Genomic DNA, 13533 nt, shown 5'->3' with positions numbered 1-13533 from the left:
TGGCAAGTCTTGGAGTGTGCATGTGTCTGTTTATATTGTAGTTAGTTTATTAAAATGATACATAAGATACATTGTGGGCTTTTTCTCAGATTTTTCTCTGCAATTATCCCCACAACTATAGATCAACGATAGAATCTGAGCAAAAATGTAATACCATACATTCTTTATGACTGCAGCCATATTGACAACATAGAAATGAAAGCTCAAACTGACCAAATGTGTTCATATTGCTTAAAAAGCAGACTTTTTGCCATAACAGTTAGCTGTCACTGTAAAAGTCATATTAAAACTCATTTTCGGGTGGCGTCCATCTTGGAAATATGCAAAGTAAAGGTCCAGACACACTTAATCATAAAGATAAGTATTCCATTGAGTTTCTCATGCTCTGAAACCATGAAATAGACACCAAGTTTGCATTTCTAGCCCATCTGGTTCAAAAGTTATCGCCAAAGCGATAGAGGCGGCCATATTGGATTTCCAGCAAAAAATTGACCGGGTTGTCCATATAGGTTGTGATCCTACTGGGTCATAGATATTATTTCTGGTGGCCAACCTTTTATGGCAGGGCAAATGCAGGGGGGTACCCTTTGCCCCCTGGGTACTGTGCTAGAAGTCAGGCCCTATGGTTACTACTTATCCAACCCAATATACTTATAGCGAAAACAGCCCATGTACAAGCTCACACCATATCGCAAATTTGACTCGTAATGAGTTTGTAGATCTACTATTTTCTTTTGTTTGTATTTATCAGAATTATATTCAACTTTATTATCACATCACAGGTTTACAGGTGTAAAGAAGTGGGTGAAATTCGTTTTTTAGTGCCCAAAGACAGGAACGCCAGGTTGAAAAATAATTGGTTGATATTTTTGAAATGTCACTGAGAAAACCGCATCCGTTGTCACTAAAACAACTTCCTGTGCAGCTGCCCCATGTATTTCGGACTTGGCACTCACACTTCCTCCCGGCAGTGCCGTCCTGTTCCAGATGAGGGCCATCTCGCTGGTTTGTCCCGAGCCCGAGTTGTTGAGGTAGCCCTCGGCCTGGACCAGGTAGCGGTTCCCCCGGGTGAGGTTGGGGAAAAGACGACTCCCGTCCGGACGGGTCAGCAGCTTCAGCTCCTTCTCCTGCTGAGCTGCCCAGCGACCGACCACCTCCTTCTCAATGCAGGGAGAGGAGGAGAAGGAGAAGGGAGGGCAGGGAGGTAGTACAGAAGTAGAGAATAGTGGAGAAGGGATTAATAAAGTAGCAATGTAAAAAAGAAAAAGAAAAGTATATCTTTCACCGTAATGTAATGTGTGTAATCCATAACTTCCATGTTCTACTGGGATTTGAGTCCAGCCCTCCCTGCATGAGAGACCAACTTTCTACCACTCTGCCAATAAGGCATCAGGAGCTTCAAGAAGTACTAGTTGTCAACCACTAGGTGTCGTACCGACACCTAGTGGTTGACACACCCAGGTCTAAATGTCTCAACCTTCAACCACTGCAGATGTTCTAGTTATACCATAAAGATTCAAATAAACTTGTATTCATTAAAATAAGTTCCGGATTGCAACTTTAAGGTTCCCTAGTGTCATTTCGGAACAGACGTCTCTCACCAGTTGGTTGGAGTTGGACCCAGGTGCCATGCGGGCCTCAAAGTGGAGCCTCTGGATGCGAGCCCACATGGCGACTGTCTCGCTAGGAGGGGGAGCGGGCGGAGGAGCTCCCCACAGAGGGTGGATGAAGCCGCGGAACTGCAGAGCGACGTCCATCTCCGTGGTGGGACTCAGGATAATGTTGGTGCTTCGGAGGATGGATACCTGCGGGAAGTGGGGTGAGAATGGATGGAGGAAGGTGGAGGATGGATAGATAGATGGAGGTGGACATCAACAGAGGCACTATTATCTACTGACTGCTGCACACAGTCTACTTATGACATAGTACGCCTCTCTATGAGCATGTGGCAAAAAGCAGCAGGGAAGAATGGAAATAAAAGAGAATTAGAACTGAGCAATAAAAGAAAGTCACTTGAAATACAACATGGCAGAAAATATAAACTGTGATTTGTGATTTAAGTTTAAGTTTAACCACTTAAACCCTATATACTATATATCAAATAGCAAAAATAGCCGTTTGTTAATGATAACCTCGATTATCATTAACAAACTAGAAAAAGTGCTCCTCGGAGCACAGGTCTCCGCCAGGTCAGGTACGTTATTCTGGCCTCCTGGTGGCGCTATAATAGGCCAATGTGAAAAGGGTGCCATTTATTCTTAGGTCTTTCACGGCAATCAGACACTGCATTCATGATTTGAGGCATTTTGTTCCAAAAATGTGTTTTGCTAAATTAGACCTGCTGGTGGCGCTATAACAGGCCAATGTGAAAAGGGTGGCATTTCTTCCTCGGCCTAGTGGGAATGTGCGTGTGAAATTTCACGGAAATCGCAAGCTGCATGCATAGTTTGAGGCATTTTGTTCAAAACGGACCAATCCTGCAAACTTTGGAAGCCAACCATAGGCAATCAGGATGGAATATGGGAAATCGGACAGATCCGTGTTGATCTCATGACTATAGAGATACTGTGTACCGATTTGCATGACATTTGGATAAAATCTGTAGGAGTAATGCAAAAAAATGTGTTTTGCACAAATCGGCCTCCTGGTGGCGCTATAACAGGCCCATGTGAAAAAATTGGGGCAGAGGTTCTGAATTGGCATCAAGGGAGTGTGTGTGCACAGTTTCGGAGCGAACGGACCAACGGTGCCGGAGATTAGCTGGTAACACACAGACAGGACACACGGACACACGGACGGACGGAAGGACGGACGGAGGGTAAAACATACTCTCTCGCCATGCCTTTCGGCCTGGCGGAGACAACAAATAAAATTGGGAAAATAACAGATCTACAAGCTCACAACACATCGCAGCACGGCACGTTGTGAGCTTGTAGATCTACTATTTTTGCTGAACGATCACCTATGACATGCCCAGAATAATGATGCTAAAGGTTCATGTGGTTAAATTAGGGGGTTACAGTGTCAAATCAGAAGACTTGGAGGGTTAAGTAGCAGTGAGAAGGAGTGGGGGGGGTTAGTGCTGTAGTTACATAGCAACAGGATTTGGGACTCCGTACCTTGTCAGGCTGGGAGTCGTTGCGGGGGTGCTGGAAGGTGAGCAGGTGCAGTCCCGGGACATAGTTCTCGGTGCGACAGGAGTGGAGGGAGGTTAAGAAACGGGTACGCTCCCCCCACCAGCCGTACGCCCCAGAGATCTGGTCCACGCGGCACGCACTTCGCTCTGCGAGACCGAGAGGGAGAGGTCAGCACACAACAGAAGATACACTTGACCTCTTATGAGATTATATAATGTATTTTGTTTAAAAAGGAACAAGACAGTTTTCATACGATGCATTTACTGGACTGAAACCAGTGCTGTCAATGCATCTCATTTGGGTGGCGCGTTCACAAATAAAAGGGTGAGAAACGAGGTGACCTGACTGTGCCCAAGCACGATTGCAGCAGGAAAGGCAACTTGGATTGCAGTCGGAGTTGCCCATTGCTTGTCAAGCGAGCGCAGTCGGGTCATCTCGCTTCATCTATTGACGCGTGCCCCCCAAAAAGAGTCTCAGTGGGAATCATCTCCCATGTCACCTCCCAACTTTCAACATCAGAGCATAACAAACCCTCCCCCTCTTTCCTTTTCTGCCCTCCTTCCTCCCTCCCTGCATCTCACCTGACACCGGTAGGCAAGACTCGTTCTGGACACACCAGCCGAAGTCTCCGGGGGCGTGAGCCAGGGAGGGCGGGGTGCCACTGAACACCAGGCAGGACTGGCAGTCGGACAGGAAGCGGGCTAGACCCAGGCAACCGGTGCTGCCGCACTGTGGACACACACGTGGCGGTTACCCATGATAAAGGCAACCTCTAATGACAGATGTTAATGCTGCTAAAATCATGATAACCTCTGCAACTGTAGCATTGTACACATTTTGAGGTAATTTTAATAATCTGGAGAATAGGGCTAGAGTGCATTATTTTCTAAATATTAACAGCAAGACAAAAATTGGGATATATAATCATATGGGATTAATTGCAAATAATAGTGCGGAACGAAGAGTTCAAAGTATTAGAAGAAAAACACAGACAAAATGTAAGTTCATTCCACATTGAAGATGCAATGGCATGGGGGGGGTCTTACTGGGTTGGCGGGCTGGTACTCCCGACAGCGACCTTCACACCAGCTGCATTCTGGATTCTTCAAACACATGCTCTCGTCGGGTGCCTCGGCACATACAGCATCCTGAAGAATGCATCACAAAGTGCACAAATACTTCATCTGATTTATTGTTCATCGCCGCCACACCCCCTTCTGCCTTGACTCCTTTATACACTGCCAACAACAAGTTCACCAGTCTCCTTCATGACCCAAATTCCAATGCATTCACTCTCTGGTGCTTCCTGCACTCACCCTGCGCCGTGGATCACTGCTGATGAACAGCGGAACTTTGTAAGCCACAAGGTCTCCTCGGGCGACGCCGCTGTAACCCCCGGCAACCAGCAGTACCTGGCCCTCCATCACCGCAGCGACGTGAGAGTATCGTCCTCTCACGGCCCCACCTCCTGAGAGAGAGTGAGACACTCACGGTTATACAGTTATGTAGCGTTGACCATTTAAGCCATTGCCTACTCGTACTGTCGTATGAGTAGTGAAAATAGCAGATCTATGGTATTTTGGGAAATACGATAATGACACCAGGACTCACTATGTAGCAGACTCTCCCCAGCAGAAACCCACTGATGACATCCTAGGTGGTAAAAGAAGATTTCCTCATCGTAGCACTTCTCCTCTTGGTAATGAATATGCACATTCCCCCCTGAGAATTACAGTTTGCATGGAAAGAAATGGATAAACATTGATTAAGATTGGTCAGTAGAAGAACCCTACTGTTCGATATCTACTCACTTGGGTGTAAATGTATACATATGCTACATAATAATGATCAATAACCGACCAACTTTCATAACCGTTAAACGATTGATTGGTTGATTGATTAAATACTTTATTAGCAGGATTGTTAACAGTACAGGTAGTACGGTCAAAGGTTATGCTAAAAGGATAACACAAAAAGCCCCAGGGGGCTTGTTTTGATAAGTTTAAAATTTACCATTTCTAGCTTGTGAAAATGTAAAAATATTAACTGTCACTATTAATGGGTAATTCTTATTACTGGGTAATGGCTAAACGGTTAATTACTAACATCACTAATACAGAGCGATGCATTTAATTGTCCACCTGCATTGGTGGATACTGTACATCCAACATCACCCACACAGCAGTCAAAACAGGGAAATACTGCCCTGTCGTCGACAGACTGGATAGTGGATACAACCACAAGATATTAGATATCAGTCTGTCCTCCAACCGCCAGCCCTGACTCTCTGTCACCACACTCACCGTAGACCACCATGTAGTTGCCGATGACGGTGGCCGAGTGGAAGGCCCTCTCTCTGGGACCCGTGGCCGGGAAACGGGAACGAAATGCCGTCCAGAAGCGCTGGTCGACGTGGAAAGCGTCAGTGTTGTTCACCCTCACGCTGAACCTTGGATAGGGCAGAGGGATTCCACTCAGTGAAGCAGTGGTAAGGCAGTTGGGTAAAATCACAACTTTGAAACTATGATAATGATAAATCTTTACGAGTATCAGTGACTACAGGAGCTTTCTTGCACTTTTTCATCTTATATGAACATTAACTAACGTTGAATATTTTCAACTACAATGGGAAGGAAAATGAAATTTACCAATTTCATCCATAGCTATACATACACATACAGTGATACACAGCAACAGCACATGCGCTTCGCCCACATAGACACACACACATATCCAATAATTACACAGCAACCTGTTGTCTACGTCATTAACAACCAGTGACAGAAAAACACCCCCACATGCGCTTATGTAAACAGACCTCACCATCTACCACTTTAACTAGGTGCCTGTGCAGTGTGAACCTGTGTGTATTTGTACCTCGCAGTGGTGGGCCTGTGGCCACCGTAGACCAGCAGAGTTCTGGAGGGGCTGTGGAACACCATGGAGTGTCCGGCGGTGGCGGGGGGCTTCCCCCCTGTGGACTGAACAGTCTCCCACAGCCCCGAGCCCAACAGATTGAACCGGTAGAGAGAGGAAGAGAACATGTCCTCCTCAGTGCGCCCTGTGAAAAGTACAAACTCCAAGTTAATTTATATTCTCCCAGGTACACGTACACACACACACACACACACACACACACACACACAGTTAACACAGAGTTAGGTGACAATACCTCCAAATACATAGAGATGGTAGTCCACCACAGCTGCCGCGTGATTGGCCAGCTTAGGAGCTCCGGGCGAATTTGATAGGCCGAGCTGCTGCCAGTCATCCTGGGCAGGGCGGTACATCCAGACATCGCTGGCCAGAGTGCCGTCGGCTAGCTCGCCTCCGAAGATAACCATATTACCCTTCCACTCCACTGCTGTGTGGGAGTGACGAGCAGCCTGGAACAGAGGAGGCGCGGGCAGAGAGCCAGCAGGAGAATGAGGAGTACATTATGGTGATCATCATGAATGAGTGCAATTGTGTTCAGAGTGCAGGGATTAAAACAAAACAAGTCTCCCGACTGAAAAGGTTTTGTTAGGCCAAGTCTCAATCTGCAATTTGTGAAAGGAGCCCGTCACACTAGCGCTCTGTTTCCTAAACAATTAGCACAATATGTTAACCCATTCAATGCGCACACGCATCTCTGTCATTTTGGATTTCTTTGGCTATTCAAAAATAGCAGATATACAAGCTCATATCACTGAGTGCAGTGCTATGAGCTTGTGGATCTGCTATATTTTAAGAATCTTGAAAATGTGTGCAAATCTTTGAATACATATTGTAAAATATTTTGTTCCAGGGACTTCCAGAAGCAAAGATTTGAGTTACAAATGTTCAAGATTTTTCTAAAATAGCAGATCTAAAAGCTGAGTGCCACGCTATGAGCTTGAATAGCCAAAGTATAAATTAATGGTTAAAGCTAAAATCTAAAATTACACAATGCATTCCCGGATTGAATGGGTTAAATTATGTTTTGGTATTATCACTCTAAATTTATGTTCCTGCTGTTCTACATACAACCAACCAGATGAAGTAATCGCAGATCGAGGCTTTAATCTTTGCTTTTATGAAATATAAGAGACCTTTATTGGGGTTTTATGAAAGATGCTTTTTTTTTTTTTTTTTTCCTATAATTTTTATCCCGCGATTTTTGTAACCCATTTTTTTCACCCGGTGCCAATTTCCTAAGTGATCCTGGGCGCTACACCAGCCCTACACCAGCCCTACACCAGTCCCCCACAGCCAGGGAGGCCAGGGCCGAGCTCATGCTTCCTTCAGTGCATGAGAGCCAACTGACCTTCTTGTCACCTGACAGGGGGGAGTTTCCCTGTTTGGACGTAGCGCGTGGAAGGAACACGTTATTCCAACCAGTTCCCTTCCCCTCCATCAGGCGCCCCGGCTGTCATGGGGGAGGCGGTATAGCAACCAGGATTACTACATGTTTTTGTGAGGGTATTAACTAACCTAGGAGACACGGGGAGAACATGCAAACTCCACACAGAGTAGGCCCTTTCGCCAACCCCACCCTGGGTATGGGCGCTGATGACGCGGAGGAGAAGACACGCCCCCAGCGCCCACAGCGTCCCTGGCGGGAATCGAACCCAGGACCTTCTAGCTGTGAGGCGACAGCGCTACCGACTGCGCCACCGTGCGCCACCGTGCGACTGCGCCACCTTGTGAACATGTACAACATGTAACCAATTAAAATACTTTTAATTATTTAATTTTTTTAATACCCTATAATTCCATGTGGGAAATTCAGTTTCAGCTTCACCCAGCTGATGGCAACTCAGATGGCTATGATCATGATGACGCTCCGGGGAGAGCAGTTAGGGGTTAAGTGTCTTGCTCAGGGACACTTAAACACAGACCAGGCCAGGCGCCAAACCGTGTGTAATAATTGCTTGTTGTCGCTTTTGTTGGGACAATGTTTTACTGATGCCAGGCTATATTTATTTTCAGTATACGACATGTACTTACAGGGGAGTGACCGTAGGACCTGTTCTCCCACTGGTTGGAGGTGAAGTTGTATTTGACCAGGTCGCCCAGAGCTCTGTTCAGGTCAAAGCCTGAAACATATTCAAGATTATTATTAAAACAGGATAAATGTTTTACTCGATTTGTGTTGTGGAATATAATACAATCCAAAAAACATCTTCTGCTCAAGGATGTGTGTGTGTGTGTGTGTGTGTGTGTGTGTGTGTGTGTGTGTGTGTGTGTGTGTGTGTGTGTGTGTGTGTGTGTGTGTGTGTGTGTGTGTGTGTGTGTGTGTGTGTGTGTGTGTCTCTACAAGCAACACCAGTTAATTAGATATGGTGAATAAATATCGAATCTAAATGTTCAGCCATATGTTCTTTCAGAATGTCAGTCAGTGGGATGCATTCGAATTTAACCATGGCAACAGAAGCAAATTAAGTGACCTTGATCTTGAATACAGTATACTATACCACATTCTTATGCTGAACAAATAATGTTATGCAAATACATTGGGGCTGAGTGGGTAAAAAGACAAATCTCTAGTTCATCACAAAATTATAAATGAAACAAAGTAAATTCAATTAAATGACTGTTTTCCTTAAGTAAGTAATGTAGGTCTCTCACCTCCAAACATATACATTGCTCCAGTAGAGGACAGGTAGACCCCAGCAGATCCTGTCCTTGGGGGCATGTAGGGGTCACCTTCACTCAAGCTCCACCACTGCCCCCCTCCGCTGTCGTCACGGAGGCCGAGTTGGCAGCTCTGACCCAGGAAGCCTGAGCTACACAGACAGCGCTCTCCTTTCTGAAAGACAGTTTAAGAAAGAAAGAGAGCATAGTACAGCTGAGTGGCAAAATCCAAGCCGATATCAAAAGCAATTTTACAGAACCAAAGGACGAGTTCTTCTAACAAACTAATGCCCTATTAAAGAGGCTCACTGAAGCCTCATTCAGTGACATCTCTGCAGCCTGTGGTGTCCACTATGTCCACATGCAACTGTCTCTTTTTGCCCATTTAGGCAATTCGTCCAAGAGTCCATTTCATAAAGGCATTACTTTAATAAACATAAACAACATAAGTAAGCCTAATACATTATGCATCACACAAAAAGCATTAAACACATTAGCAGAAATGTACTTGATGTACATTTCTGTACTTTTATCTCCTCTGACCTTGTCACACTGGCCGTGCTGGGCGCAAGCCTGGGGGGAACAGAGAGGGCTGGTACAGTCCACACCTCCCCAGCCCTGGTGGCACTGGCACTGGGAAGTGGCTGAATCGCAACGGCCATGGCCCCCACAGGCTCCGGGACACAAAGAGAAGGTGTAGGTGGCATTGAAGCCCAAGAGGTTGTAATTAGCGTCACTGAAGAGGTGGAGGAGCATCTGATAAGGAGAGAGAAAGGGAATAGGATTATTCAACATTCATTCATGAGGACAAAATTAACATTATTTACACGTTCTTCTATTACTCAAAGAATCAAACAACTTCAATCTATTCAACTATTGTGCAATAACTAAGCTATGCTCATAAAGCCCAATACTGATAGAATAAGGCAAAGTCTTGCAGGGAAATCCATATCCCCCCACCGGACAAAATGGTTATGCGATTGGGTTTTTAGGGTCACATCAACCTTATTTTGGTACGCAACATCCCTAGATCTAACCATATAGTTTGGACATCCAAGGCCTTAAGTATAGGAGACGTATGTATGAGATGTAGTGCAAACCTAATTAATCTCGGTATTCAAGTCTGTCTATGTTAAAGTCTTAGTGCCATAAGTCTATTTCCTCCTTGATAACGATCCTTGGGTATTACTGTTATATTGCATTATATACCGGAGGAAAGAAACGTCAAAAGTGTACATTCAAAGGTAAACAGTATTTTAGTGGACACATCAAGTAGCTCATTGATTAAAAGTACTGGATCTGATATCAATTTTCAGTCTCACTCTATCTACTGGCCAGAGAGAAAATGTGAAATACACATGGAAAACATTGTTGCAAATCGTATTCTAAATCACGTCAAGTGGTCTATAATATTACTGTATAGTCTCTAGTCTAGACTCTAGACCATTAGAAGACAGGAAAAAGACATCGAGAGATTTAAATGGTTGTTATCACCTTGCCAGACTTGGCTTCCATGGTCTGCGGCAGAGTGTTGCCACTCAGGCTGGCCAGAAGAGGGCTTTGGTATGAGTCTCCATCGTACACAAACAGGTAGTCATAGGTACACTCTGTGTCCATGAAGGTGAAGTTCAGGACGATGCGATGATTGTTGGTTGGAGCTAGAGATACAAAGAATGGGAGGGAAATGTCAGTACCCTTTGTCTCAAACTAGCGTTCTATTACACATCTATTCCCTGTGAATGATATTGATTGTGTAACATTACCCAACAGGCAGTTTCAAATGAGCACTTACATGTTATGACAGTTAAAGGAACTGTGGAAATAATCTATGATTATGAAAGATAATTGTGGATTATTATTAATGATATAGTAATGTACTTTGTCATCTGTCCTGTTGAAGAATACATGTCCCTTTAAGTTGAGTCTAGCAGGCCGTATTAGACCCCCTGGTGAGGTAGCTGCTTCAAAGGGCCACTTGCATACCAAGCGGGGGAAGGTTGTGAGATAAGAAACAATAGGTGGACAGGGCAGTAGGCCAGAGCTAGCCTCCCCTTGTGTGATGTGTAACAAGAGACAGGACCAAGCGCAAAGCCTTGTGGGTAACCAGAACTTCCTGTTGCTTAAAGATCTGCCCTAAAGGCGGACCTTATGTGTGGAGTTGATATAATAGGCTGCCTGAGCACAGGATTTTAGATTCAGAAGGAACAGTGCCGTGGGTTACCTGAAATATGGGTTTTAAGTAACTTACCGAGATCCTACAAGAGAGTGAGAGACCAATAGTGAGTAACATTGTAATTTTGTACTTGTGATGTGTACGTCTGATGTGAAGTCATATCCTTAATACTCTGTGTGTTATGTGCTTATTCTCTCTCTCAGGTTTTATTACCTAACCACTAACTACCGGTGCCTAAAGTGCTAACCTTTGCTAACTGGTAACTAAGTTTTAGACTAGATTATGTTTGTAATGTTTGTATAGTAAATAAAAAACCATCAAAGACACCAGGTATGAGTAATGTGCTTACAACTCTCTCCACTCTTCTTGTACCCTTTCAATGGGTCTAGCGATTGTAGCTTAGCTGCATCAAACGCAGAAAGTGCGATTTGCTACAAAATTGAACAGTAATAAAACTAATGGTGTCCCCGGAGGGGACAACCTAGAGTTTTAAGCAGATTAACCGTAAACTGTGCATGCCTTTAATAAGGCCTTCAGAGTTGTTTATTACTAAAGTAATAAAACTACTGATGCCTCCGGAGGAGGCATGTTTGAGTTTTAAGCATTGAATTATAAACTTTAGAGTCTCTTATAGAAGAGACATCAACTAGGTATAAGTATAATTACAAAGTCATTAACAAAGTTTAAGTGTTACATAGTAATCAACCACTAGTGTGTCTGAGAGGGACAACTAGTTGTGTGTATTGGTTACATAGTCATTAAACAGTGTTTAAATGTTCACAGTAATTTAGTTACACCACTAGTGTGTCTAAAAGGGACAACTAGTGTTGAAGAATCACTTGAAAAGTTATAACCCGTGGTAGCCATGAAAGTATTAGGCCCTGGAAGCGGATGATATAATTGAGTGATGCTGTGTTGTTGTAAAGATATGACACAGATAAAGCCGTGGTAGCCTATGGCGCTTGAAGCGGAACGTATAACTATACTGTCTCTTTAGATGGGGAGTTAGTTGCAACAAAATAATTATAAGGCCTGGTATGGGACAGGTTTAAATAGGCTCACAGAACTAACGCTGGCTTAATGAACCAGTGCTAGTTGTGTGAACAAAGGGGACAAAGGGCCTCAACTAACACAAACTGAAGGAAGTCATCTGTCCACGGAGGCGAAGGGAGATACACGGAGCCGGCGGCCTACACGACGCTAGGACCGAGGCAGTAATACCGTACGGGCCCGAGGAACCACCGGGAAGAGACTCGCTATCAGGTTGCTATGAACAAAGCCCCACAGTTCTGCGAAGACCGTGGAGGACAAAGAGACTGTAGATTGTGAAACGCTGCGTGCTAAGAATAAGGAGCTGAGGGAGAAGCTAGAAGCTAACCACAGGTTATGTAGCTAGGCTACCGTTAAAAGTTTGATTAGCGTACCAATAAGGGGGTTTAGAAAGCTAACAGTCCTGAGAGCTACTCTTAGTGTCGCTAGCTCACAGTGCTAACAGATCTATTGTCTAGCATAAAGTGCTAGCTGCTAGCTAACTGCCACTGCCACTGTTGAGTGGTGGGGGAGTAAAATTAGCATTGTCTTGTAAGCTAACCGCCAAATTCTAACACGCCTTGAGAGGTGGTAGTTAGGTTTGGTTAATAATCTAATCATAGATGCTTGCTTTAAGCTGATTAGACAAACTTTAAATAGTATTCATGGTTTAACTAGGCTTTATGAGAGACCAGACACTGCAATATAGCTAAAAATTAGACTAAGAGACAGATTATGAGGTGATCTTATAATTGGGAGTTAAAGGCCATTGTTTACTGATAAGGGGTGGGGGAGGTTTTCTACCACTAGTGTAATACCATGTTCAACCAGACTTTATGATAGACTAAAACTGTGAGCAACTAGATGATTAGTTACGATAGCAGTGGATTAAGTCATCATTGTGGGTTAAATGCTATTATTTACTTTGGTAGAGCTAAATAAATCCTGCCAGTATTAATTAACAAAATAACTAAATGTGAATAGACCATTAACAGGCTTCTTGCATAGAATGCTACAGGGTGAGTGCTATTACAGGTTAAACACAGTGTTAATTAATTATTGTTGTTATTAGCTAAAGGCTGAACAACACTACTACTTGCTAAAAATAACTGACGATTGCTTTCACGGCCTATTGAATTAAGACTAACTGAAAAGCCTAAACCTAAAGTCCTATAGCCAAGAAGGCGAGGTAAAAAAGGGGAATATGGCAGGATTAGCTGATTTGATGGAAGGGGTGAAGGCAGCAGAGTCAGACTTTGGGTGGGAAGCAGAGTTGGCTGAGGACCAGATGTCGTACCTTTGGCTCCAATTATCAAAGCCAGAGCTAGCCACGAAGAGAGAGAATCTGAGGACGGTTTTTACCAGACTCTATGAGATTACAGGTGATTATATCACCGCGCTAGTAGAAAGTGGCAGCGACACCCATGAGGTTTACAAGATGATAGAAGCTTGTGTACAGAGGTTTGTAGAAACAGACCAGAAATTTGAGACCTACTTTTGGTCCCACCACGTGGAAAAGCAAATGCACGATCTGGTCCAGGAATTAGTGCAAGCTTTAGATGAGGCTGAGAAAATCAGCTCACTGGCCGTGTCCAGCAC

The 13533-nt window shown here is 44.3% G+C and overlaps 1 protein-coding gene across 3 annotated transcripts in view; it reads right to left on the bottom strand.

Moving 5' to 3' along the window:
* The window catches only part of megf8 (multiple EGF-like-domains 8), a 45276-nt gene that overhangs the window by 25955 nt on the left and 5788 nt on the right, over positions 1 to 13533 (bottom strand). For all 3 annotated transcript variants that reach the window (XM_084052543.1, XM_084052544.1, XM_084052545.1), the window contains exons 3-16: positions 10227 to 10390; positions 9276 to 9488; positions 8727 to 8907; positions 8106 to 8194; positions 6310 to 6523; positions 6015 to 6198; positions 5441 to 5586; positions 4749 to 4859; positions 4454 to 4605; positions 4184 to 4285; positions 3719 to 3866; positions 3120 to 3283; positions 1602 to 1805; positions 957 to 1157 (exon numbers count right to left, since the gene is read on the bottom strand). In XM_084052543.1, the coding sequence (XP_083908669.1) occupies positions 957 to 1157; positions 1602 to 1805; positions 3120 to 3283; positions 3719 to 3866; positions 4184 to 4285; positions 4454 to 4605; positions 4749 to 4859; positions 5441 to 5586; positions 6015 to 6198; positions 6310 to 6523; positions 8106 to 8194; positions 8727 to 8907; positions 9276 to 9488; positions 10227 to 10390 (2273 nt within the window). The remainder of the gene's footprint in view (positions 1 to 956; positions 1158 to 1601; positions 1806 to 3119; positions 3284 to 3718; positions 3867 to 4183; positions 4286 to 4453; positions 4606 to 4748; positions 4860 to 5440; positions 5587 to 6014; positions 6199 to 6309; positions 6524 to 8105; positions 8195 to 8726; positions 8908 to 9275; positions 9489 to 10226; positions 10391 to 13533) is intronic.

This window comes from Gymnoscopelus microlampas, assembly GCF_963454915.1.
Source record: "Gymnoscopelus microlampas genome assembly, chromosome: 3".
Taxonomy (NCBI): Eukaryota; Metazoa; Chordata; class Actinopteri; order Myctophiformes; family Myctophidae; genus Gymnoscopelus; species Gymnoscopelus microlampas.
This window is presented reverse-complemented; position numbering and strand designations above follow the sequence as displayed.